Below are 24,551 nucleotides of genomic sequence, written 5' to 3' on the forward strand. Positions count from 1 at the left end.
GGACGGTGTTTTCGGCCATTTTCTATGCAAGCAGAGGTAAAGGGGGGGAACTGTTATGGCGGTAGCATGAGCAAAACATAAAGACCCTAGGTATAATGGATTCTATCTACCTTTGTACCCCAGAGAAAAAAGAACCCATGGCCAATGTCCAGTATACGTTCCCGGTAACTCCTCGCTGGGACAGGAAAAGGCTCATGGCTTTACTTTGAAATATTTAGAAATACTTCTGTTTCTGGTACTCGGACTCTGCCTCCTTCCTAAAATGGGCGTAAGGCAATATGCCACCAGATAGTGTCATGTAGCCTCCCCTACACAGCAAACTGAGGGGCCAGGCACTGTCCTAAGTGCTCTGCACGCAGGAACTCCTGTAATCCCCACGCGACGCCCATTTTACAGACGGGAAAACTGAGGCCCAGAGCCGGTAACGGACTTGCCCGAGGCCACAGAGCTACTATGGGTTGGAGCTGGGATTTCAAGCCAGGCCAGCGGGCCACCGCCGCCCCCCGCACGAGGCTGCCCTGGAATCGCCATGGCTCCCAGTTTTGCACCTGGGGCAACCCCTCAGGCTCTGCCCCGCCCCCTGCGCGGTCACGCCCTTGCGGGCCGCCGGGAGACAATCTACGTCAGCCTCTAGGGGGCGACCGAGGGGGTGGAAGACAGGCGGGATTCCCCCTAACCGCTAATGTGCAGAGTTTAAAAAAAAAGGGGGGGGGCTCCCAATGACAAAACAGGGGAGGCCACGCCCCAAACTGCCTCACCCCCTCGAGCCGTGGCCTTCCGGCCGCTGAGAGCGTCGCTTGCGCGTCGAACTCTACTACGCAGCCGCGGAAACGTCCCTTGGTGGGAGTCTCACGCCTCGGGGCTTTGACGTCAGATTCCAATTCCCGCCCACCGCCCACCTCAGCCAACTGAAATCTGACTTCGCGCAGGCTCGGGCTCCCGCCGCCACGCTGGGTGAGGCGAGGCCCCGCCTCCGTCGCTGTCTCTCTAGCAACACCGACTCCAATGGGCGTGCCGTCAACGGCCGGGGCGTGTCCGATGGCGGCAGCCGATTGGTCAGCGGGCCGGGCGCGGGCGCGTGGGAAACCGGAAGCTGCGAGCTGGTTGGGCGCTCAGGGGGCTCGCCGCGAGCGCGCGCCCACCCGAAGGGGTTTCCGGCACGCCGGCGTTCTAAAGACGCCAGTGGTTTTAACGGTCTCTGCGGTCACCGACCGGGGAGGCCGGGCCACCGCGAACCATCCTTCCCGGCCCTCCGGAGGCGGCGTGGCGGGTTCTGGCGGCAAAACAGGTCTGTCGAAGCAGCACTTTTCTTCCCCTTGAACTTTCTTGTCTCGTGTGGCCCGAGCGTAGCCGCTTGAGGGCAGGCGGGCGCCATGGCGTGGCGGGCCGCTGGGGTCTGGGGCGGGGATCGCCTGGCGGGGCCGCGAGCCTGTGCTCCGCAGCCTCCGGGGGGCTTGAGGGGCGGGGGTGGGGGATCGGGCTCTCCCTGGCCGCCGGTGCGGGGGAGGGGGCGGGTGCCGACCTTCCGGGGCGTCCTTGGCGGATGCGGACTTTCTGGGACCGGCTGATGGATCCTTGGTGGGTGCCGATTTTCTGGGACGGGTCGGTCCTTGGCGTGTGCTCACTTTGTGGGACGGGTCGGTCCTTGGCGTGTGCTCACTTTGTGGGATGGGTCGGTCCTTGGCGTGTGTTCACTATGTGGGACGGGTCGGTCCTTGGCAGGTGCCGACTTTGTGGGACGGGTCGGTCCTTGGCGTGTGCTCCCTTTGTGGGACGGGTCGGTCCTTGGCGTGTGCTCACTTTGTGGGACGGGTCGGTCCTTGGCGTGTGCTCACTTTGTGGGACGGGTCGGTCCTTGGCGTGTGCTCACTTTGTGGGACGGGTCGGTCCTTGACGTGTGCTCCCTTTGTGGCACGGGTCGGTCCTTGGCGGGTGCCGACTTTGTGGGACCGGGTGATCCTTGTTGGGTGCTGACTTTGGGGGACGGGTCGGTCCTTGGCGTGTGCTCACTTTGTGGGACGGGTGGGTCCTTGGCGGGTGCCGACTTTGTGGGACGGGTCGGTCCTTGGGTGCCGACTTTGTGGGACCGGTGGGTCCTTGGCGGGTGCCGACTTTGTGGGACCGGTCGGTCCTTGGGTGCCGACATTGTGGGACGGGTGGGTCCTTGGCGGGTGCCGACTTTGGGGTACCGGCTGATCCTTGTTGGGTACTGACTTTGGGGGACGGGTCGGTTCTTGGCGTGTGCTCACTTTGTGGGACGGGTGGGTCCTCGGCGAGTGCCGACTTTGGGGGACCGGTTGATCCTGCCTCTCCCCTCCCCCCCTTTGGGTGAGGTGGAGGGAGGGGGCGAGGAAGGGAGGGGGCGGGGAAGGGGCGAGGAAGGGAGGGGGCGGGGAAGGAGGGGGCTCAGACTTAAAGCTGAATTTCATTTCGAGGCTGAAGAAGCGCCGGACGGGCAAGTGGGGGTCTTTTGAGGAGACGCCGCTTGTGAGGCTGAGAGGGAGACGGGGCCGAGCGCAGGCGGGTCGGGCAGCCTGGCGCTCGGGGGGCAGGACGGGCGGGGAGGGGCTGTGGCGTCGCCGCGCGCCCCCGTGAGCAGCCGGCTCCTGGCTTCGCGGGGCCACGCGGGAGCGCGGGGAGGCTGCGGAGCGCGGGGAGCGGGGGGCGCGGCGTGGCTCCCCGGCGGGGGCGCGGCCCCGGGCCTCGGGCGAGCTGCGTGTGCGGCCCCGGAGCGCGCTTCCCGGCGGCGGTTCCGGGCGGCGTTTCCGTCAGGCGCGGGCTGGGCGGCGGCGGCGCCCCCGGGTCGCTGTTCCCTCGGGCCGCCGTGTGCGCTGTGTGGTGCGTGCGCGGCCTGCGCTCCTGCCGGCAGGCAGCCGGGAGGTTTGGGGAGTGGTTGTTCAGCGAATCGACAGTTTTATTTAAAAATAAGTGAAAAAATGGAGCGGCTGGCGCTTGTCACCTGGCCGTTTGCCGGGCCGTCGAAGGGGTTTGCGTGAAATGCCTCCTCAGCCCTCGCCATCGGGAGCTCTGCCTTGTCTGATAAGCGGTTGGCAAGTGAATGCCCCGCGGCTTGGGGCAGAATCTTGTGGCAGAATCTTCAGATGACTTTTGGAAAATGTCTTTAAAATGTCTCTAAGGCAGGGGTTCTTAACCAGGGGTCCGTGAACTTGAATTGGAATTCAAAAAACAAAAACATTATTCTTGTGGGGACGTGTTGGGGCGGGTGTGATGATTTATTAAATAATACACAGTACAGTGTGGACTTGGTAAGGGGTCCGTGGTTTTCACCGGACTGGCAGAGGGGCCCGCGGAACGAAAAAGGTTAAGAACCCCTGCTCTAAGGTCTAAAAATGTCTTTACAAAATTCAAATGCCTTCTTGTTCTTTTGTTATTAAGAGTTTAGCTTTCTATCATAAAATATGAAGCAGCTTCATTTTAAGGAAAGTCGTTTTGCAGGATTTTGAGTTTAAAGAATTATATTCATGAATTTTACATATGCTAGTCGTGGTTGTGCGCTAAGAAAACGGTGCAGAATCTATTATTGTGTCAGGTAGTGAGAGCAAACTAAAATGTACGGTTTGCCTCCTATGAATCAGGCATGGTTTTGAGTGTTTTACTGTGAAATTTCGTCTTACACCCAGTTCTGTGGAAGCGATATTACACCAATTTTACAGGTTAGGAAATTAAGGCACGGAGAGGTTAAATACCTGCCAGAAGTGAAAAAGCAAATTTTGCAACTTGGACTTGAATTCAAGTCTTTCTGATTAAAGCCCAGATCTTTGCATTATGCCCTAGAAATTAAAAGGTGTAAAAATTTATTTGCAAGAAACAGTTGTGATGCACAGGTGCAATGTGAAGGAAAAGTACTTGTTATGCCTTGAGGTTTGTAGTTGGTGTGTTCATGAGGAATGGTTCTGTTGGGACTTTGTGGTAAATACCCAAATAAAATAATAGTAGTCAGCAACTAGTCCTCCTGCTGTGCCAGGCATTGTTCTAAGTACATGCCCTGTATTCATTTAATCCTCATAACTCTGAAGTTTGTACTGTTGTTATCCCCATTTTAGAGTAAAAACAAAACAAGCACAGAGAAGTTCAGTAAGTTTCCCAAAGTCACACAGCTAGTAAGTGGGTGAGCTGGGACCCAAACTCAGGTATTCTGACACCAAGCCTAAGGTTTTAATGCAATTTGATGCTACCTATCGTGTAACTAGAAAATGATGGGTGAGAATCGCTGTAGAAGCCTTTAAGTGTGAGTGTTCTGGTAGTTTGGGGAGAGCAGTGTCACTTCCAGGTGGTGTGTTCATTGACCTAGCACTGTTGCTTTTCAGAGAGATGGGATTTGAATTATGCCTTTTGAAGTTGAATAGGTCCCCTAGGGGGAGGGACAGCAGGGTATTGCTGGGAGAGGACATGGCAGAAGGAAGAGGCTAGAACTGTGCAAAATGGATGCTGATTTGCATCCAAGATGGATGCTGATTTGCATCCAAGATGGATGCTGATTTGCATCCAAGATGGATGCTGATTTGCATCCAAGATGGATGCCTCAGAAGTCAAAATGGCTGGGAATCCAGTGGCGAACTCAGGGCATACTGCTGTCATCTGTCTGACAGCAGCCATTGTCATTAATCTGATGAGGAATGGAATAGTCTCTAACAGAGATCGGCAAACTTTGTCTGTAAAGGACCAGATAGAAAATAGTTTAGGCTTAGATTAAGGGTCATATGGTAAAAGGTGACCTCTGAGAGGAGGGCAGGATCCTGATTATTTTGCTATTGCTAGAGAAGGATATTCCAGGTGATTTTAGGAGTGGTAAGGCAAAGAGCATAGACTCTAGAGCCAGACTCCACCAGTTGGTGGCTGAGATCTGGGTAAATTTCTCTGGTAAACTCTCTCATGGCCTCAGTTTTCCCAAAAGGAAAGTAGGGATAATAGTAGAACTAACCTCATAGGTTATCATGAGTACTAGATAAGACACATAAAGTCCTTAGAATATTATTGCCTGGCACAGAATAAGCAGTAAAAAACTGTTAGATACTATTATCTGTACTTGGTGGTATTTTCCACATTTTCTACAGTGAACCTATGGTTAAAGAGAAATTATATATAAATCTATAAAGCGAAATTGTTAGAAATACAGTGAGTACGTCAGACAATTATTATGTGGCAATTCAAGTAGAGATCAAATGTGTAGATTTAAGTGATTTAGTGACATGATAAAGCTAAGATGAATACGTAATCAAGAAAAAGATGGAAAATGCCAGTCAAATTAGAAAGAATGATATTAAACTGTGGTTTTAAAAAATAAACTCTGTTATTATGATGAAATAATTATCTGTCTGGATAAAAATAGCTTGTCAAAACCTCAAGAGAAACTAGGAAAATTTGAATAAATCAGTAACCATGGAAGAACTTAGAAAATGTCATAAAAACTAGGCCCAGGTCATTTTTTTTTCCTGTTTGTTTTGTTTTGAAGTATTGGGGCTAGGGATTGAACCCAGGACCTCATCTGTGGGAAGGCGGTGCTTAACCACTGAGCCACATTGACTCCCCAGCAGTTTTTATAGGCAAACTCTTTCAAACCTTTAAGACTCAGAAATTCTCAAGTAAACTTTTTCAGATAATAGAAAGAGATGAGCAGACTTCTCAATTAATTGTACAGAGCAATTTTGGCTATGGGATTTCCATACATGCCCTTTATTATGTTGAGGAACTTTCCTTCTATACCTATCTTTTGAAGTGTTTTTTTCAAGGAAGGATGCTGGATTTTGTCAGATACCCTTTCTGCATCAATGGAGATAATCGTGTGGGTTTTTTCCCCTTTCAATTTGTTAATGTGGTATATTATATTAATTGGTTTTCTTATGTTGAACCACCCATGCATACCAGGAATAAAACCCACTTCATCCTGGTGTATAATTCCTTTAATATGCTGTTGGATTCGATTTGCAAGTATTTTGTTGAGAATTTTTGAATATGTTCATTAGAGAGATTGGTCTGTAATTTTCTTTTCTTGTAATATGTTTATCTGGCTTTGGTATTAAGGTGATGTTGGCTTCATAAAATGTATTGGGTAATTTCCTCTCCTTTGCAATTTTTGGAAGAGTTCAAACAGGATTGGTATTAATTCTTCTCAAAATGGTTGGTAGAATTCATCTGGTCCTGGACTTTGCTTTGTTGGAAGAGTTTTGATGACTGATTCAATCTCTTTATTTGTGATTGGTTTGTTGAGTCTCCGTATCCCTTGTAAAGTCAATGTAGGTTGTTTGTACACTCCTAGGAATTAGTCCATTTCGTCTAGGCTGTCTAGTTTGTTGGCATACAGTTTCTCATAATATCCTCTTGTGATCCTTTTTATTTCTGTGGGATCAGTCGTAATGTCCCCCTTTCATTCCTGATTTTATTTATTTGTATCTTTTCTCTTTTTTTCTTTGTGAGTCTTGCTAAGGGTTTGTCAATGTTTTTGCTTTTCTCAAAGAACCAGCTTCTGGTTTTGCTGATTTTCTCTATTGTTTTATTTTTGTTGTTCTCAATTTCATTTCTTTCTGCACTAATCTTCTTTCTTTCTACTTGTTTTGAGATTGGTGTGCTGTTCTTTTTCTATTTTCTCCAGTTGTTCAGTTAGATCTTTGACTTAAGGTCTTTCTTCTTTTTTAAATACAGGTATTTAGGGGTATAAATTTCCCTCTCAGCTCTGCCTTCTCTGTATCCCATAAGAGCTGATAAGTTGTGTTCTCATTTTCATTCATCTTGAGATATCTACTAATGTCTTGTAGTTTCTTCTCTGACCCCCTGATTGTTTAGGAGTATGTTGTTTAGGCTCCATATATTCACAAAATTTCCCCTTTCTCACCTAGTATTGATTTCCAGCTTCATTCCATTATGATCAGAGAAGGTGCTTTGTATAATTTCAATCTTCTTAAATTTATTGAGAACTGTGTTGTGGCTCAACATGTGGTCTATCCTAGAGAAAGATCCGTGAGCACTTGAGTATAACGTATAACCTGCTGATTTGGGGTGCAATGATCTGTATGTCTGTCAGGTTCAGCTCGTTTATCATATTAAATGTTCAAGTTCTCTCTTTCCTTGTTAATCTTCTATCTAGTTGTTCTATCTACTGATGTGTGAATTTCGTGTTGAAGTCTCTGGCTATTACTACAGAGACATCTATTTCTCCTTTCAGTTTTGCCAGAGTTTGCCTCGTGCATTTTGGGCATCCTGGTTAGGTGCATAGATATTTATGACTGTTAGTCATTCCTGGTGGATTGTCCCTTTTCTTAATATATAGTGGCCCTCTGCATCTCCTATCACTGTTTTTTCATTTAAAGTCTGTTTTGTCTGACACCAGAATAGCTACCCTCACTCTCTTTTAGTTACTATTTGCATGAAATATCTTTTTCCAACCTTTCACTTTCAGTCTATTTGCATCCTTGGGTCTAAGGTGAGTCTCCTGCAGACAGCATATGGATGGTTCATGTTTTCTTATCCATTCTGTCAACCTGTATGTTTTAATTGGGAAGTTTAATCCATTAACATTCAATGCTATTACTATAAAGGCATTACTTCAACCATTTTATCCTTTGGCTTTCATATATCTTATTTTTTTTGTCTTTCTACCTTTTTGATTACCCTTTCTGATAGACCTCACTTCTACGCTCTCCTCCAAACTCCCTTTTCTTTTCTGGCTGTAGAACTACTTTTGGTGTTTCCTGCAGAGATAGGTTCTTATTTACGAATTCTCTTAGTTTCTGTTTATCTCTGAATATTTTAAACTCGGCATATTTGAAGGACAGTTTTGCCAGATAAAGATTTCTTGGCTGGCAGTTTTTGTCCTCCAGTCCCTTAATTATATCATACTCCTGCCTTCTTGCCACCAGGGTTTCTGAAGAGAAATTTGCGCTGAGTCTTATTGGACGTCCCTTGTGTGCAATATTTCACTTTTCCTTGCAGCTTTCAATTTTCTCTTTATCTTTGGCATTTGGCACCCTGAATATTATGTATCTTAGGGTGGGTCTCTTTGGATTTATTCTAACTGGAGTACGCTGTGCTTCCTGGACATGTATATGCATGCCTTTCATGAGAGTTGAGTAATTTTTGCCCATTATTTCCTTAAATACTCTTTCTGCCCCTTTCCCTGCTCTTCTCCTTCTGGACCTCCCGTAACATATGTTGGTGCACTTCATGCTATCATTCAACTCCCTGAGCCCTTGCTCAATTTTTCCATTCTTTTTTCTCTGTTCTTCTTTCTTGAGTTTCAGCTGTTCTTTCCCTTACCTGGCTGAATCTTTTTTTCTGATTTGAAATCTGCTATTGTGTGCCTCAGTTATATTTTTAATCTCACTTGTGTCTTTAATTCCCATAAGCTCTGCTATTTTTCTAGCCAATATTTCAAGTGTTTCTTTGTCCTTGCCCGGTGTCTTCTTAATGTCTTTTATTTCTTTAGCCATGTTCTTTCTCAATTCCATGATTTGATTTAGGAGATTGGTATGATTAGCTGGATTAGCTATTTCAAGTCTTCTCTGGCCCTATGATTTGTTTCTCTGCCTGAGTCATATCTTCCTTTTTCTTAGTGTGGCTTGTAATTTTTTGCTGATGTCTAGGTATCTGATGCTGATGCTGAATTTACTTTGATGCTCAGTTTCTCTCTCTTGCCTAGGGATTTACTGTTAAGTAGCTGTGTGCTACCACTGTTCTTTGACTCTTGGTTCACATTGTTCTAGATATTTAGGATTGCCCCTGTTTAACTGCTCAAACCAGGGCCCAGATATGGGGTGCAGGCTAGTTTCCAAGAGCCTTGGAGAGGGGGCAGTAAAGGTACCTGGTTGCCTCTATTTATTTTCCCCGTTTTTGTACTTTTCTAATCTGCCAGCAGGTGGCACTCTTTGACAGACCTCTCAGCTCAGACCCCCTGAACTCAGATCCCAGGTGCTAGGGGGAATGCCTTCAATGTAACCACAGCAACCACCCCAGGGCTGTAGGGAAGGTGTTTGAGAAGGCAGATTATCTTTAGCTCCCTGCCTGCCCTCAGGGAAAACAATGTCGCCGCCCCTCCTGGCCTGGAAGTATGTGACCCCTTTAATGCAGCAGACCAAGTTCACTGGCCAAAATATGAACCTGCTATAGGCTGTGTCCCTCCCTCTTCCCTTTCTTGGGGAAGAGGACCCCTGCAACCCCTTCGGTCTGCAGCCCACAACCGCTGCAGTCCACAGGCTGCTGTTGGATCTGAGAGTGAGGGGATGGGCTCTAGCTGCTGCCACTGCAGCTTTATTCCCAGGTTTTTCAACTAGCTTACACCCCTTTCCTTTGCCCCTCTCTCTTCTGGGTGGTGTCTTGTTTTCCCCTGGGTCCTGAGTCCCAGAGCAGCCCTCCAGACAGTCTCTGCCTGTCCTCTAGCTATTTTTTCTGCGAGAGTAGTGATCACTCTGCCTCTCTAATCTTCCATCTTCCTGGAAGTCTTTACAGAGCAATTTTGAAACCTAGAGTTTTCATTAATTGGGAGGATTGTACCATCTTCCTGATGTACGGTCTCACTTAGAAATGTAGATGCAACGGGTTTCTAAATGAAATAGCAACAAATTGAATGCTGTTCTCCATGATCAGCTGGATCTGCCACCCCAAGGCATAAGAAATACATGAATGTGTTGTATCAGTAGATGAAAGATGAAAAGTCATTTAGTCATCTATCTGATGCCAAAATGTTATTTGATATCACTTATTATCTGCTTTGATTTTAAAACTAGGGACATGACCAACAGGTTACTTCCTTGGTGTGCAGAGAGTGTGTGTATGTGTATATATATACATATATATGAAATAAATGTATATATGTATATTAAATCATTTGGTATCTGTTTAACTCGCTCCAAGAGCCCTCCTTAGCTGGGAAGAACTAGAGGACAATGTTCAAATGAGGATACCATATGACCCATCATTTCTACTTCTAGGAATTTATCCTATAGAATTACTTGCACAGGTACAAGGCTGTTCCTTGGTGTTCTTTGTAAGAGCAAAGCTTTAGAAGTAACTTGAATATCCATGAATCGGGGACTTATAACAACAAATTGTGGCCTATCTCATTGATAGGAAACTAAGAAGCTGTTAAAATAACTGCCATATGTCTAGAGGTATTGGCTTGGAAAGACTTCCTCCATTATAGATTATTTTTGCCTGTTTTTGAACTTTCTATAGATTGAAGCATACATTCTCTTTTGTATATGGCTTCTTTTGTTCAATGGTTATTTATGTTAGATTCATCCTGGTATGAAGCAATCATTCATTTACTTTCATTTTTGCACAGTGTTCCTGTTTATGAGTAAACCAAATTTATTCATAACTTTTATTAGTTTTATAATCAGAAAAATTAAACAGTTTAAAAAGGAAATTTGGTTGAAGTGACACCTCAAATTAAAGGTATTTTATAACTTGAAATTTTTACCCAATATTATCCTGTATTTACCTAAATTGAGAGTTAAATCCTCCATCTTTATCTCCTTTGGGGGCCTTTGGTAGTATCCACTACAGAATGAAAAGGGAAACAGGAAAAGAGGTGAAACTTGAATCATTCATTATTTTGGCTTATATTCCACAGGCATTGATTTAGGTTTAAGATTAAACAAAATAAGCAATCGTAGTCTCAGCTGAAAGGGAACGTTTCCCCTGGCAGGTGGGGAAGTGGGGTCTTAAGGGGTCTGCCCTGTCCATGTAGGTGCTAGGGGCCAAATCACTCCCTAAGTGAAAAGCCTGCCTGAACTCCTTTCCAAAAGCAGTTAAGAATTGCATTCTCTCGTTCATTTGTTTCCAGCATTTACTCTGTAGAATTAAGTTTGGAACTGTGTTTGATTTTGACTCATGTTCCCAGTCATGGTCAACAGAGCCCTTCAGTTTTTAAAGATGTGCTATAAATTCCTAATAGAAGGATTTTTGTTTTGTCACTCTAAAATTCAACCAGGATTCCAGTGCTCTCTGAGAGCACAGCCACATTAAGGTTATGAAGGCAATAGGTATGTGAAGTAACTTTTCTTATGCGTTGCTTTTCAGGAGTTGAAGGTTTAGCAGTCCTAGGGGACCAGGCAGTTTCACAAATAAACCCACCAGCAAGTTTAAAAATAAATAGGTACAACTCAGAGGAACTGGAGTTATTCCGTTGTACAAAAAAAGATGTCTAGCGGCTCCAGCGAGAATGATGTGGTTTGTATTTCAAAATGAAAATCTTTGTTATCTTTGTTGTGCTGTATGTCTTTTTGTAATTGAGTTTAGTTTCATACATTTAAATGCACAGGTATTAAGTGTCCGGTTCATGAAGTTCTGACAATGCTATCCCCACGCAATCCACATTCCTATCAAGACAACATTTTTAGCACCTCTTAGAAAGCTCTCTCATGTCCCTCTCTAGTCAGTTGTCACCTTCTACCCTTGGAAAGCACCGTTTTGTTTTCCCACTGTACAGTAGTTTTGCTTGTTCTAAAACATCATATAAATGGAATAATATAACATACTCTTGTGTCTGATTTCTTTCCCTTACATTTACAAAATGTTTTTGAGATTCATCTGTGTCGTTGAGTGGATGCCTAATTTGTCCCCTTTTATTGCTGAGTACTATTCCATTTCTATGAATATTCACATTTTATTTACCCATTCTTGATGGGCATTTGGGTGGTTGCTAGCTTGGGGCTATACATAAAAAGCTGCTGTAAAACTTCCTGTATAAGTCTCTTTGGGAAGAGATATTTAAGTTTCATTTAGTTACAGGAGTTGATTTGCTCATGGAGTTGATACAAATGCAGCCTTACAGGAATCTGCCAAACCATTTTTCAAAGTGTTTGCACTGTTTTACATTTATGTCACATTCTCCTCTATCTCTTGATCCTTGAAGTTGAATAAAAATATAAATTTTTAAACTATATATAATTTGGCTAAAGAGAAAACACATGTATTTCCTTACATAAGGGCGAGAAGGGTAATACCACCTAAGGAGTATAGACAATTCTCTTAACTTCTGTCAGCACCAATGTTTTCATTCTTAGAGACAGAGATAACTGCTTACCAAGAGTCCCAATTTCGGACCTCATTGTGTGAAAGCACTTTGAAAACCATAGGTACTCTACAGGGGTAAGAAGGTGATAGTTTTTATGTAACTGATCTCTACAACAATGCCATATTATTTTGGCTATCTATTCAGTGCAAGGCTAGTTCGAGTGATTTTGCATAGCAGGTGTTCCAAGATATCCATAGCTACTAGATATGTTTGTTTTTAAATTATTCCTTTCATTCATAATTCATTCTTAGAATAGTTATAATAAAGTGCAATAATTATTGTCTATTTACTTATTTATACCCCATATTAGTCAAGAAAAAAAAAGATTTAAGGTGATTTACAGATTAATTTACTAAAATAGGTACTTGAATGTTTCCTTTTTGTCCACAGAGTGGCACTGTTGGATTGTTTGAAAGTTGGAAGCCACAAACCATTTGGTTTCTTTGTTCGTGGCTAGAAATATTTGCTTTTAAAGCAGTTCTGGTGCCAGGTTACTGGAAATGCATGAGGGGTTAAACTCAGAGGAAAACATGTCTTAAGTGAAGTCGGATTAATGAGAAAACATTTCTGCAAGTGCATCTTTCCATGTAGTCGGTATTTGCAATGGACACAAGTCCTTTAATAGGACAAACAGGCCTTTGGAGCTTCTTGAAAGCAAAATTGAAGTCCTGAACTTTTAAGTTCTTTCTTTCATCTCTCTTTTTAATGTGTTAATAAATCTTCCTCAGATAAGAACACGAATACCTGCTTATGACGATGATAACACTGCCCTTTATGCATATGAACCAAAAAATACATGTGTCAATAATGTAAGTAACATTAATTGCTGTTTGCCAAATATATTAACACTTACCATGTTAAAGAAAACCACTTAAGTTCTTTTTTGGCCTTCATATACTGTGTAGTTCCTCTGAACTCACAATCCAGAAGTTATTTCTGCCTCCTAAATTTGTGTGCTTCCTTTCACTAAACAGTGAGCACTGAACCATTTTGTTTCCCTCTTTTCCTTATATAATAGGAAATTCAGAGCAGTTTTGTTTTCGTTTTCAGTACAAAACTCAGTTCTTTTCTAAAACTAAGTTCTTCTGATACAATAATTTCTTTCCTTACCCCCTTAGTTGGTTCTCACTGTTTTTATTATCATATTAACTTGTTTTTATTTTACTTTCTCTCTGCTTTATGCTATTAAGACTTCAGAATCTTTTGAAAAGTCAGAGAAAAAGAAAGAAAACAATTTAAATATATAAAGTTTAAGTGTTTTTTCTTCCTGGTGGTCAATTTGACTCTTACAGATGTAAAGCATTAAACATTTGCTTTCAAAATATTAGCAGGAAAGTGTTCGTTCTGATACATCCTACAACGAAGAGCAACAAAAAACAATGTTGAACATCCTTAGCCATTGCCAGGTATGAAAGTTCTGTCTCTCAAATGTGGTTTTCTAAAATATTGAACTAAAACTTGCTTTATCTCGTTTGATGTCATTGTACTATTAATAAACACTTTGCTGTCGTGTTATCTATGATTATCACCCCACTGTGACTTTTTAAAAAAACTTTAGAACAGCATCCCCAGGTGAAAATTTTGAAATAATAAGGTTTTTGTAGCTTTTTTCTTAAAAAAAAAAATGGCCCATACCTTGTCAAATGTAGTTATGGCTCTTTCACCTAGATTGCACAATAATTCATTTATCCAATATAATATTTTAAGGAAATTGGCTGATTTGGATGAAATTTAGTATGTGCCTAAATGCATAACAAGATACCTCAATGGAAACAAAATAGTAGTCCACCAATGCCTTTAAAAGACTCTCTATCAAATAGTTTTGAGAGCAGCAGGGAAGGGCCTCTGTGGGCCCCCGACGCTGCCCTGCCACCCTTCGCGCCTCTCTGGGCAGCTCCCTCTCCGCCCCTTTGGCTCCACACACCCAGTCCTGGCCTCTCCTTCCAGGGAGGAAAGGGAGGGTGTGGAGCGGTCCTCCTCCAAGCCCTGACTCCTCTCCCGTGGGCTCAGAGACCCTGCCATCGCCAGCCCTCCTGCCCGCTCACTTCCTCTTCTCTCTCTGTCACTGTTTCCCCTCTGCATATTCTCCTGCAGGTGGCAGCCAGCTCCTCTCCTGGCTTCCCAGCCCCCTTTAGCTGCCATCCTCTCTCTCTCCTTCCACACAAACCCACGCTCTTGGTGCACGTATGTTCCCTCTCGAAACACCTGGCTTCTTGTCCTCTCGGTCTCGGTGCTTCTGCGTGTGCTGTTCCTTCTGCCCTGCATGCCCTTCCATGCGCCTCCACCTGGGAGTGCCTTTCTATCTTCTGATGCTCAGTGCAAACATCACCTCTCTGATCAGCCTTCTCCAACTGCCGGCCTGGGCTAGGTCCCGCTCTTCTGTGCACACGTAGCCTCCCGTCCTCACCTGTCTCAAGGCACTCATCATCATCAGCATCTCATCATCCACTAATGAGCACCACCGGGCCAGGCCTAGTGCCTGCAGCACGTCCTTTAGTCCTCACCAGAACGCTGAGAGGTATTTCCATCCCGATCACGTACAGGAGGAAATGGAAGCACAGAGAACTTACGTCACTTGCTCAAACTCACCCAGCTCATAAGCAGCCGAGCTCTAGAGTTTGAACCCAGACCACACTCCCCTAGAACCTGCCCCGGGCACCTCAGTGCTTTAGGCCAGATCAGAGTCCCCTGGAGGACTGGTTAAAACACGAATCACTGTCCCCACTCGCAGAGCTCTGGCCCGAGATTTGCATTTCTGACAAGCCAGCAGCGATGTTGATGCTGCCAGTCGGTGGACCATGCTTTGAGAACCACCCTCTAGGCTCTTAGCACTTCCTCTACTGGAATAGTCTCTCTGTCTCTCTTCCCAACTAATATTGGAACTCCTTGAAGGCAGCAACTCTGTCTTTGATGTCCTATATTCCTAGCAGCAAGCAAAATAGCTCTGACAGGTGGTCGGCCATCAATAAATGTTTATTTGAATAAATGAATGAATGAGGAAATGTTGCTGGCCTTTCACTTATGTATTTTTCACCCAAATAAAATTTCTGTGTATTTCAAGAAGAATTCTCAATTTTTATTCATCACATACCTGATTGGCATTTAGGGGATAATGTCCACAAAGATTTTGTAACGATAACTGTTGATTGCATGATTTAAAAATAATTTGAAGCAAAAGGCACATCCATTACATTTGGCTTCCTCTTCCTTCCAAAGCTGCACGCTCACTGCCCATTAGCTCATGTGGTCATTATATGGAAAGAGACTCTTTGGCCTTTTGGCACATGTGAACATTTCTTTCCTAAAGCAGCACCTTCGTGATAGAAAATGACTCCATCATAAATGATGGGGTGTAGGAATTGGGGTGCATTTAGTTTCCAGTATTAAAGCTTCTCTCGATGCCTGTATGAAACAGGGTCATTTAACAGAAGCTTGGGGCCTTGTCATCTCAGCAACTCAGACACTGTCACCTACAACCAGGTGTCAAGGCGGAAACAAGACATTTCTGACAACTGTTTGTTTCTAGCTGTTGAGATTTGACTTAATGATATTTTCATATATGTTTGTTTTGGAGTAGTAACTGGTAAATTAGCTTATACTATGTATGTCATAGGCCGTATATGAAGCTATTCAAAACCTGGATAAGAAATGTGATGCAATTCAAGGAAGGGTTTCCAGAATCCACCGTATCCATGTGAAATCACTGTGGCAAAATCGTGTAAGTATTACAAAAATATTTTCACCAGTATGATGAACTTCTGGTTCCAGTTAGAAGTGATGAGTTGCTCCTCACTCTGAGATTAGCAAGGCAGCTCTCTACTTGCTGTAGTAGTAGATGGGGTACTAAAGTCTATTAAAAGCATGCTGAAGTTGAGGTGGGACAAATGTGTGACAAGGGTTATTTTTGTTTGGAACCATAATGCAGAAAATGCCGTGATAGAGTGGGGTTGAAGAGGAAATAGAGATAAATCACCTAAGCAAAAGAGCATTTATCTTTAATAATTGAAAGCAGTGTTGCATGGAAAATACATATTAATGTATTCACTATGAATTTCCTGTTTTACTCAGTCAAGTTATGCTGGGTTTGTGTCATTTCAGAAGCCATTTGGATATGCATTCAAAAATTATAACTACCTACTCTCTAGAAAAATTAAATACCAGAAAATGAGGAAGAGAGAGCCTCCTGCTGACTTCTCCTACCATGAAAGTTATAGTCCAACTTTACCGGTGGGAAGGAGGGAAGAGGATGATGAGAGCAACCACATGAGAACATCTTTTCATTCGGAGGAGCCCTATGAACCAGAGGAGCCGCTCTTCAGGGAGGAGGAGCCCGTCCTTAGGGAGAGCCCACCGGTTCCCAGCACTTTCTCACCTACATATCAGCCATATTACTCCCAGGATGACTCAATGCCTGGCCCCTCTACGATGCCCTGCTTTGCCAGTCCACGTGCTCCCAGCACCAGCAGTGTCATCTCTGCCCGAGCTTCCAGTGTAGTAGCTTCAGCCGTGCTGGCCCAGGGAGAATCCAGTCCAACAAATAGCCCTGGCCAGATGAATTACAGTTTACTGGAAAATAAGAACTTCGGCCAACGTACTAACTCGTCATCTCTCTGTGTTCCTCCCAATTTCGGTGAGTTTGAAATGATGCACATTTAACACGTAGCGCTATTTACACTGTATTTATCCGTGTCCTGAATGCAAGCTCACGGAAGCTTTGGGTTCCCTCATTTGAGGGCTACTTCTAAGTGCTATGCATAATACCTCACATTTATTGAGTGCTTAGTCAGCTGACATGCTGCTTCTCTAATACTCCTTTTGTCTCCAACCTATAGGTTTCAGGGACTGAAACCACGAGAGTTTAAGTACACTGCCCAAAGTCCCAGAGCTGGGCAGTGTGGCAGTTCTGGAACTCTTAACCCAGTTCTGACTTCAAAGCTCACGAGTCTTAACGGTCTGCTCTACTGCCTGCCAAGGCACAGTGGCAGAGAGGGAGACCCTGTTTCCAGGCCCTCTAAGGGCACGCCTTCCTGATATTTTATCATTACTTCAGGTCTCTACTTCTGAGCCACAAACCTCTTCTTATTAATGTCCTGGAAGAAGAGCCTTTTCATTTTAATTGGTAGATCCTTGATGAAATTATATAGGTACATGGGTTAGAAACAGAAGTGTTTTATGCCAATGACATAAAAATGGTTGAGTATATTAATCAGTTATAACAGATGCCTTTACTTGTTGAAAATAGCAAAAGAAAGGCCTATCTGGAAATAGCCGCACCACGCGTTATGTTCTCAGCAACCTTGTGTTGCTCCTCTCTTTATTCCCTTCAGAAATGCACAGCTGTCACCTCTCCTCAGAACTATAGCTCTCAACCGGGGACAATTCTGCCTCCCTCTGGGGTGGGGGGGGGGAGACTTTTGGCAAAACCTGGAGGCATCAGTTGTCCTGACTGGAGGGGAGCTGCTCCTGGCGGCTTGTGGGCAGAGAACAGCGGTGCTGCTGAACGAGTTGCACAGCACAGGACGGCCCCACAGCCAAGACTTACCCAGTCTAAAGTGTCAGTAAGGCCGAAGTTGAGACGTCCTGCCTTAAGGAAAGAAAAAGCAGTTAGAATAACTATCTTAAGGTGTCGTTTTCTTGTCAATGTTGGAACTGTTGCTTAGAGCCGAGTCCACCCTGGAGAGTCAGTGACACTCATGCCTCTGTCCCATAACCTCCTGCCCTCTCCCAGAATTCGAGTGAAAAAAAATTGTTGGCCTTTATTGTAGGAAAGAAATCCAGTAGCACCACTGGAGATACGACCAAATGGCTTTTATTTTATTCATTTCAGACATGACTGTTGACCTCCCAAGGTCTGTCAGACAACATCATTCAGGAGAAAAGCATGAGTGCACTTTGATGGCTTTTTACGGGATAAGTTTGTCTTGTGCAATTAGTTCAATAACAGTAATATAATCTTTGCAACTTTCTCTGATTGTTTTGAAGATATGGGCCCAATTAAACTATTTTTCCATAATAGGGTAAAAATAGACTTTATAGTTGCTTTTTTAAAAATATAAAATTGCTGTTCTATACCAGAAATCTTCTCTCTACATGTAGTTTATCTATAGTACTCAGCAAAACTAGATACGTATGGTATTCAAGGCATCACTGTACCAGATTCTGACAGAAACCAGAAATTCTACATAAAGTTAATCAGGAAGTATGTTTTGCCGTGTCAATAATTTTTTAATGTTAAAGTGAATTGTCTTGTTAGAGGAGCTAAGAATGTCTTTTTTTAAATTTTATTTTATTCATTTTTTTAAAAAAATATTACATTCAAAAAATATGAGGTCCCCATTCACCCCCACCGCCCCCACCCCACCACTCCCCCCACAGTAGCACTCTCCCCAATCATCATGACACATCCTTTGCATCTGGTGAGTACATCTCTGGGCATCGCTGCACCCCATGGCCTGTGGTCCACACCATAGCCCACACTCTCCCACGTTCCATCCAGTGGGCCATGGGAGGACACACAATGTCCGGCAATTGTCCCTCTAAGAATGTCTTAGGATGCCGTCGGTACCATTATCATTTTTACTTGGATCAATACAGCCCAGCCAAATTTCTTGATAGGTATGACTGACATTTTGATCTCTGGCAAGTGGAGGGGAGGTTGTATTTAGTAAGAAATGTTCATTTCACATCAATGTTGTGATGTGGAAAAGAGAATATTCAGAGCTATACAGACAAAAATTAACCAGTGCGAGTTTTCTTTTTTTTTTCTTAATCTCCTTTTTTTTTTGGTACCTTTCCCCTAGAAAGACTCAAAATGCTCCCACAACAGCCAGAGATCAGGTGATAGGGACAAAAGCCTTTGGCTAACTCACACACCAAAAGACCAAATGACCAAATTTGCATTAATGGCCCTTGGTTAGAGAAACAAATCTTGCAAGCTAATTACAAAAACCATGACAGTTATCATACACTGAATTTAGAGTGCTCTCTTTGAGTAAATGAATGCTTGTCATGACATGGAGAAATCTCAGCACAATTTAGTGAACTGCTAGCACAGCTAAAACTGTGTAAGGTACAAACACTGAGATTGTTTAATGTCTCCGTTATTTCTTTTTTAAACGTATATCAGTGCAGCAACCTTCAACCAAAATATCTATTACTGTGCAATTAAACTTTGAAAGAGGTGTTTAATATAATGTTAAAGTTATCTGTGATTCTAAAGCTAAGCAGAAAACAATCTTGTTTTCTTCAAAATTCGGGTAAGATTTAGGCAAAGAGGCAGGAATTTCAAGAGTAAAATATAGTCAAAAATATCCATATTCAATATATGGTAGATATTCATAAAAGAACTAATTCGGTTCTTAAATATAATGAGGTTATTAAAATTCATTGATTAAAGTAAATAAAGTTAAGCAATTATAAAGCTGTAAATTTGAGGAATTTCCCTTGTATTTAGCTATTAGAATAAACCTAGGCAGAGAGATTGAGATAAGGAGAAATTCATTGAAGTACTTGAAGTAAGAGTATTCCAGGACAATTAACAAGGAGATGATGATAGACAACCATCCCAAGGAATAGAGAGAGTCTGCAACTGCAAGCAAGATAGTCCCATCCATTGGCCCCATGGGATCTAAGCCCCCTCTCAATTAGAAACAGAGTGGGCATCACCATCCCAGAATCCTGAGGATAGGGGAATGAACAATGGACTAGAGTGGACTTACTGTTATTCCACTATATACTTACTGTGATTCTAGCAATGGAAGAACTGTTATCACTGATATGGAGACAGTGGCCACTGGAGTTTCTGAGGGGAGGAAGGGGAAAAATAGGTGTAATGTGGGAGTATTTTTGGGACTTGGGAATTGTCCTGCATAACAGTGCAATGGCAGATACAGGCCATTATATATCTTGTCGTAACTTACAAAATTGTGTGGGAGAGAGTGTTAACTACAGTGTAAACTATAATCCACACTTCGTGGCAATGCTCCAAAATGCATTCATCAATTGTAATAAATACACCAATGAATGATGTTAATATGGGAAAATGTGCAAGGGGAAGCAGCATGGCATATGGGAATCCCCTATATTTTTTATGTAACATTTATGCAATCTAAGTATCTTCTTTAAAAATTTGAAAAGCATATTATATATATATTTTAAAAACAGTATTAGGTTACACAAACCTAATTTAACCCAAGTAACAGACCTTTTGCTCTATTTGCTTGTGACCCAACAGGTCTTGGATTGCTCAGTTTGTTTTTTCACGATCTTTGAGGCTTTAAGGTCACTTTTGAGGCTGCTTATTTTGTTTTGGGGGAGGTCAGATGGGAAGCTCTTGGGTAGCCTCCTTCAGGTCATCTTTATAAAGGCTTTCTCTAGTTTTTACCCTTGGAGTTTTGGGTCCTCGCTGGGGTTACTTAACTGAAGTTTCCGAGAATGAGACCGTTACTCTTTACCTAACATCTCTTCTTTCAGGATAATAATCAGGTCAAGTATGATTTGTTTTTTTTCCTCTCCCACTGAAGTTACAAGTGTATCTGTTGGATTTGGCTCCAGAGACTTGACACAAGGCTTCCCTAAGGATCCTTCTAACTGGTCGGTGGAGGAAGTAATTCAGTTTATGGAACATATGGATCATCAGTCATTCAGCCCCCTTGCTGACCTCTTCCGGCATCATGTAATGTAGCTTTTTGTGGGGGTTTTCCTGCTGTAATGCCTTTGAATGACCTCTCTGCAGGCCCTTCAGTTGGATACTGATGAGTGTGGATGGTGGGGGAACTTAGCAACTGATTTTTCCATCTGTGGAAAAGGTTATTTCGCCTAAAGTTAGATCCTGAAATGGCGGGTCTGTTCTTTAAATGGGTACCCAAGTGCCTAATATACTAAATGTCCTCAGGGCTCTCAAGATGATTCATCATTCCCACCCTCAAGTGTTCCTCCCCTTTGTGGTGACAGATACAAGGACACACACCTCACTCCCCCACTCGGTGCTTCTTGGTCTGCCCCACTACCATTAGCCAGGAGGGGGTGACCACAGGCTCTAACAGTGAGTCCTCCTTGTTATAGTACCCAGTGAATCCACCAGTTCATTCCATTTGGCTCAGTTCTGCTACCTTACATGGTTACTGATGATTCATGGTGCTGATGCCTCCATGCCATCACCAGTCCATTTTACCAAGTAACATTATGGGCTCAAATTGTGTAAGTTCTAATTTCTTAGTTTTCCTTAGTAGAAAAGATCTAGGAGGTGTCTGACAAAGGTAGAGTACTGTATGGAATTTCGGGTCTTTGTAGACAGATGTATGATTAAGCGCAGTTTTCTCTTTAAACCGGAACTTGTGAAAACCAAATCATATATGCCTCAGCAGCATAAGTTGCCATTTAAGGTAGTCAAGAATTTTAGGAGGATGCCTTGTGACTATTAAGTAATATTTGTGTAGTGTTTTCTAACAAATCAAATTAGTAGCCAAATATCTGATTTACCCTTTTCAATCTGGTAAGAATATCAGTAATTAGTTTTTGCATCTAATCAGCTTCTGACTGCTGATTAGCTTTCAACTTAAGGACAACACTGTTCAGCACATTTATAGTTTGCATCTTGCATTGATGTTGACATACTCAGATGCCCAGCCCTTATAAAAAAGCTAATGAACATCTGATATCCATTACTACCAGTCATAGCTTTTTACTCTTTTTGTCGTAGATTTGTAGTATTTTATTCGAGATGCAATATTTAAAATCAGACAGTTTGGTGCTTTGGACATTTTCCAAAGAAAACACCTTTTAAGATTTCCTTTTTCTTAAAATTTGAAGTGAATTTACAAACTATCAAATGATGCTTCACTGTACAAACTTTGTTTTTAATAGTTTTCATAAAATAGCTACATATTCAGAGAAGATACATTGAAATTACAGCTGTGCTCTAGTTTGTTTTATATGTCCTTATGTATGGAGAAATAACTTTTGACAAAATATCAAAGCATTATTAATTATCTTGTTTTCCTTATCTCTGTAGGACATTGACGGGAAGGCTCTGCTACTACTCAAAAGTGACATGATGATAAAGTACATGGGGCTGAAGCTGGGGACAGCCATAAAACTATGCCACTACATTGAAAGACTTAAACAAGAAAAATACTTCATCAGTTGAAAAAACGTTGGTGTAAATTTAGACTGGACTGACTTCTAGGGAGGCTGATACCTTCTTGAGATAAAATCATTTCACTGTCCTACACAGCTCTTGTTTTCCTTTAAACAATGTGATATGAGTTGTAGAACCACACTACAGTCCAGTCTACTTCTTTAAAAACTGTTTAACTTGTTGGAATTTACATATTCAAATTAGCAGTTAGTTCTTTATGTCTTTTTAGTTATTTAATTGCACAGTTTACAAATGTATTTCATGGAGGAAACAGGGGGAAACCTTTGATTCTGATTAATCTTTATATATTGAAGCAAAACAGCTAAATCTCAAAAGGAAAATGTCAGGGATTGACAACTTCCATAATTAAATCCATGACTTTTTCCTTAGAAGAAAATTTAAAGCTGCAACTCTAGATATCATCTCTTTCTCAAATATTTTATCTGCCCATTGCTGCAATGCCCTGTTCATGTCTGACCAGTTTACCTAAAGGGAACAGCCATATAAATTATTTTCCTCTCTGTCTGTTGTAGTTGTTCAGATTTAAAGAAAAAAAAATAAGTGTATAAGTTTTCCTGAGGCAATACGTTTTTTTATAAATTATAGGCAAGATAGAATAGTCATTTTATGCGGGAGATATTTGTACTACAAGGTTGGTTTGGATGGAGTCAGAATACATTTTTTCAATGAAATACCTATTATTTAAAAATCATCCATATTTTGGCTAAGCTTGGACATTTAGCTGGGTTTCATTGCTATCATCTCTATATAAGATGCCCAAAGTTTGAAAAGATATATATTTTATTGCATGTATTTATTCTTCATAGAAATACAATGCCATATTTTATATTTTATTCTATACCTGTAGGTATGCACACAAGTAAACCTTTTCTTTTTTTATTTAAAGTGGCACTTTGTACCAACACAGAGATATTGAGAAACGACGTATATGGTTAGATGTTTTCATTCTGCTAAAAACATGTGCATCATTTGCCATCACTAATACCTCTCAACTTAATCTTCAGGGGATAAGAAACAATCAGCAGATGGGTTTCCATGCAAGGAGGTCCTCTGTCCTATGCAATGTTCCTAATTTGCTTAGTTCTGAGCCATTTGTTCTGTTAACTTTTAGAAGATACATTAGTTCTGAATTGTCATTTTGGGCTATGTTTTCAAAGATAGAACTTACAGGGAAAATGTTTGTTGTTATTATTCTGTCATTACCTTGTTATTACTTTGTGTAATTTTTGATATGATATTTATAAACTATGAGAGTTGGTGCTAACATTATTAGCCAATTGTTATAAATGCAATCCAGTGTACACCAGGGCCACAAACGTACATTTTCTTTTTAGAAAACCAAGTGTACTTTCTCTACGAAAGCAGCTATTTTCTAGGTATGTGTGGTTTGAAGGCAGGTTTCATCTAGGTTATTCCTCACGTTTTGTAATACAGGACGTTAACTTAAACATGGTCTTCTTCAGATTGTTTGTGTGAACATCTTGTGCCCAGTTGAACATTCCTCTGGTATTTGTGTAAAACTGTTTTGAAGTTTTAAGATTTTAAAATTTAATAAAGTTAACCACAACAATTAACATCAAAGCCTCAGATTTGATTTTACTTGGTTTTACGTCATTAGACTAATGTGTTAGAGTTGAAAAGGACCACTCTAGAAAGTTGGTGGTTTTATTGGTCCAAATAATTGAACTTTAAAGTTTGACTTGATTCCACTGGGAGATGGATTTCCAGGAGCAAAGGGCTGAGCTCTTCTTGCAAGGGCTTTAAACAAGACCCCAAGGGACCGGTAAGAAGGGACATCATCGCTCTTTGCCTGTCCTCAAAACTTGGTTCCTTAAAGTGTTATCAACTGTATGAGCATGCTAGAAAGTGCTGGTGTCCCTCAGATATCTTATCATGTTTGAGCTCATAAGTCTGGTGGGATTTAACTAGCAGAGTTCCCACTCCCCCTCACCCCCACAGCAGGAGCGGATGCTTGATGTGTTGGGTGCTGTGTTTTCTCAGCAGCACTGGAGCCCTAAGCCGAGGCTCCAGGGATGACACTCGGCTGGCTGGAACGGGGGTGTTGATTTGCCATCTGGTGCTGGAAGGGTTTCACGTGACTTTCTTACCCTCTCCAGTTTGTACATTTTTTGGTCCAAAGAGGATCAAGCCACATTAGCCAGCCTGTAAACTTTCTAGTCTTTTAAAACTGACCTTTCCTCTTGTGCCTCAGTATACCCTTTAACCCTTTGCAGCCAGCACAATGCTGCACCTCAAGTTCTAACCCTCTCTGGGCACACCTAGCACTTGCTTTCGGCTGGGTGCTTTCTAAGCTTTAGAATGTCTTCCAGTGCATGCTCGAGAGTAGGATTTCCCAAACTC

The 24,551-nt window shown here is 42.5% G+C and overlaps 1 protein-coding gene across 3 annotated transcripts; it reads left to right on the forward strand.

The window, feature by feature from the left end:
* Positions 1-1,078: 1,078 nt before the first annotated feature.
* Positions 1,079-23,764, forward strand: SCML1 (Scm polycomb group protein like 1). Of its 3 annotated transcripts, XM_058292394.2 has the most exons (8): positions 1,141-1,288; positions 11,035-11,184; positions 12,760-12,840; positions 13,360-13,437; positions 15,645-15,749; positions 16,130-16,661; positions 20,554-20,705; positions 22,044-23,764. In XM_058292394.2, exons 2-8 carry the CDS (start codon positions 11,155-11,157, stop codon positions 22,176-22,178), a joined length of 1,113 nt encoding a protein of 370 aa, XP_058148377.1. In that variant the 5' UTR covers positions 1,141-1,288; positions 11,035-11,154; the 3' UTR covers positions 22,179-23,764. The 3 variants fall into 3 exon arrangements, with proteins under 3 accessions (XP_071069320.1, XP_058148377.1, XP_058148378.1); XM_071213219.1 differs by lacking the exon at positions 11,035-11,184 and having other exon boundaries at positions 1,079-1,288; XM_058292395.2 differs by lacking the exon at positions 1,141-1,288 and having other exon boundaries at positions 3,607-11,184.
* Positions 23,765-24,551: the final 787 nt, after the last annotated feature.

The sequence above is a fragment of the Dasypus novemcinctus genome, chromosome X (assembly GCF_030445035.2).
Source record: "Dasypus novemcinctus isolate mDasNov1 chromosome X, mDasNov1.1.hap2, whole genome shotgun sequence".
Lineage (NCBI taxonomy): Eukaryota > Metazoa > Chordata > Mammalia > Cingulata > Dasypodidae > Dasypus > Dasypus novemcinctus.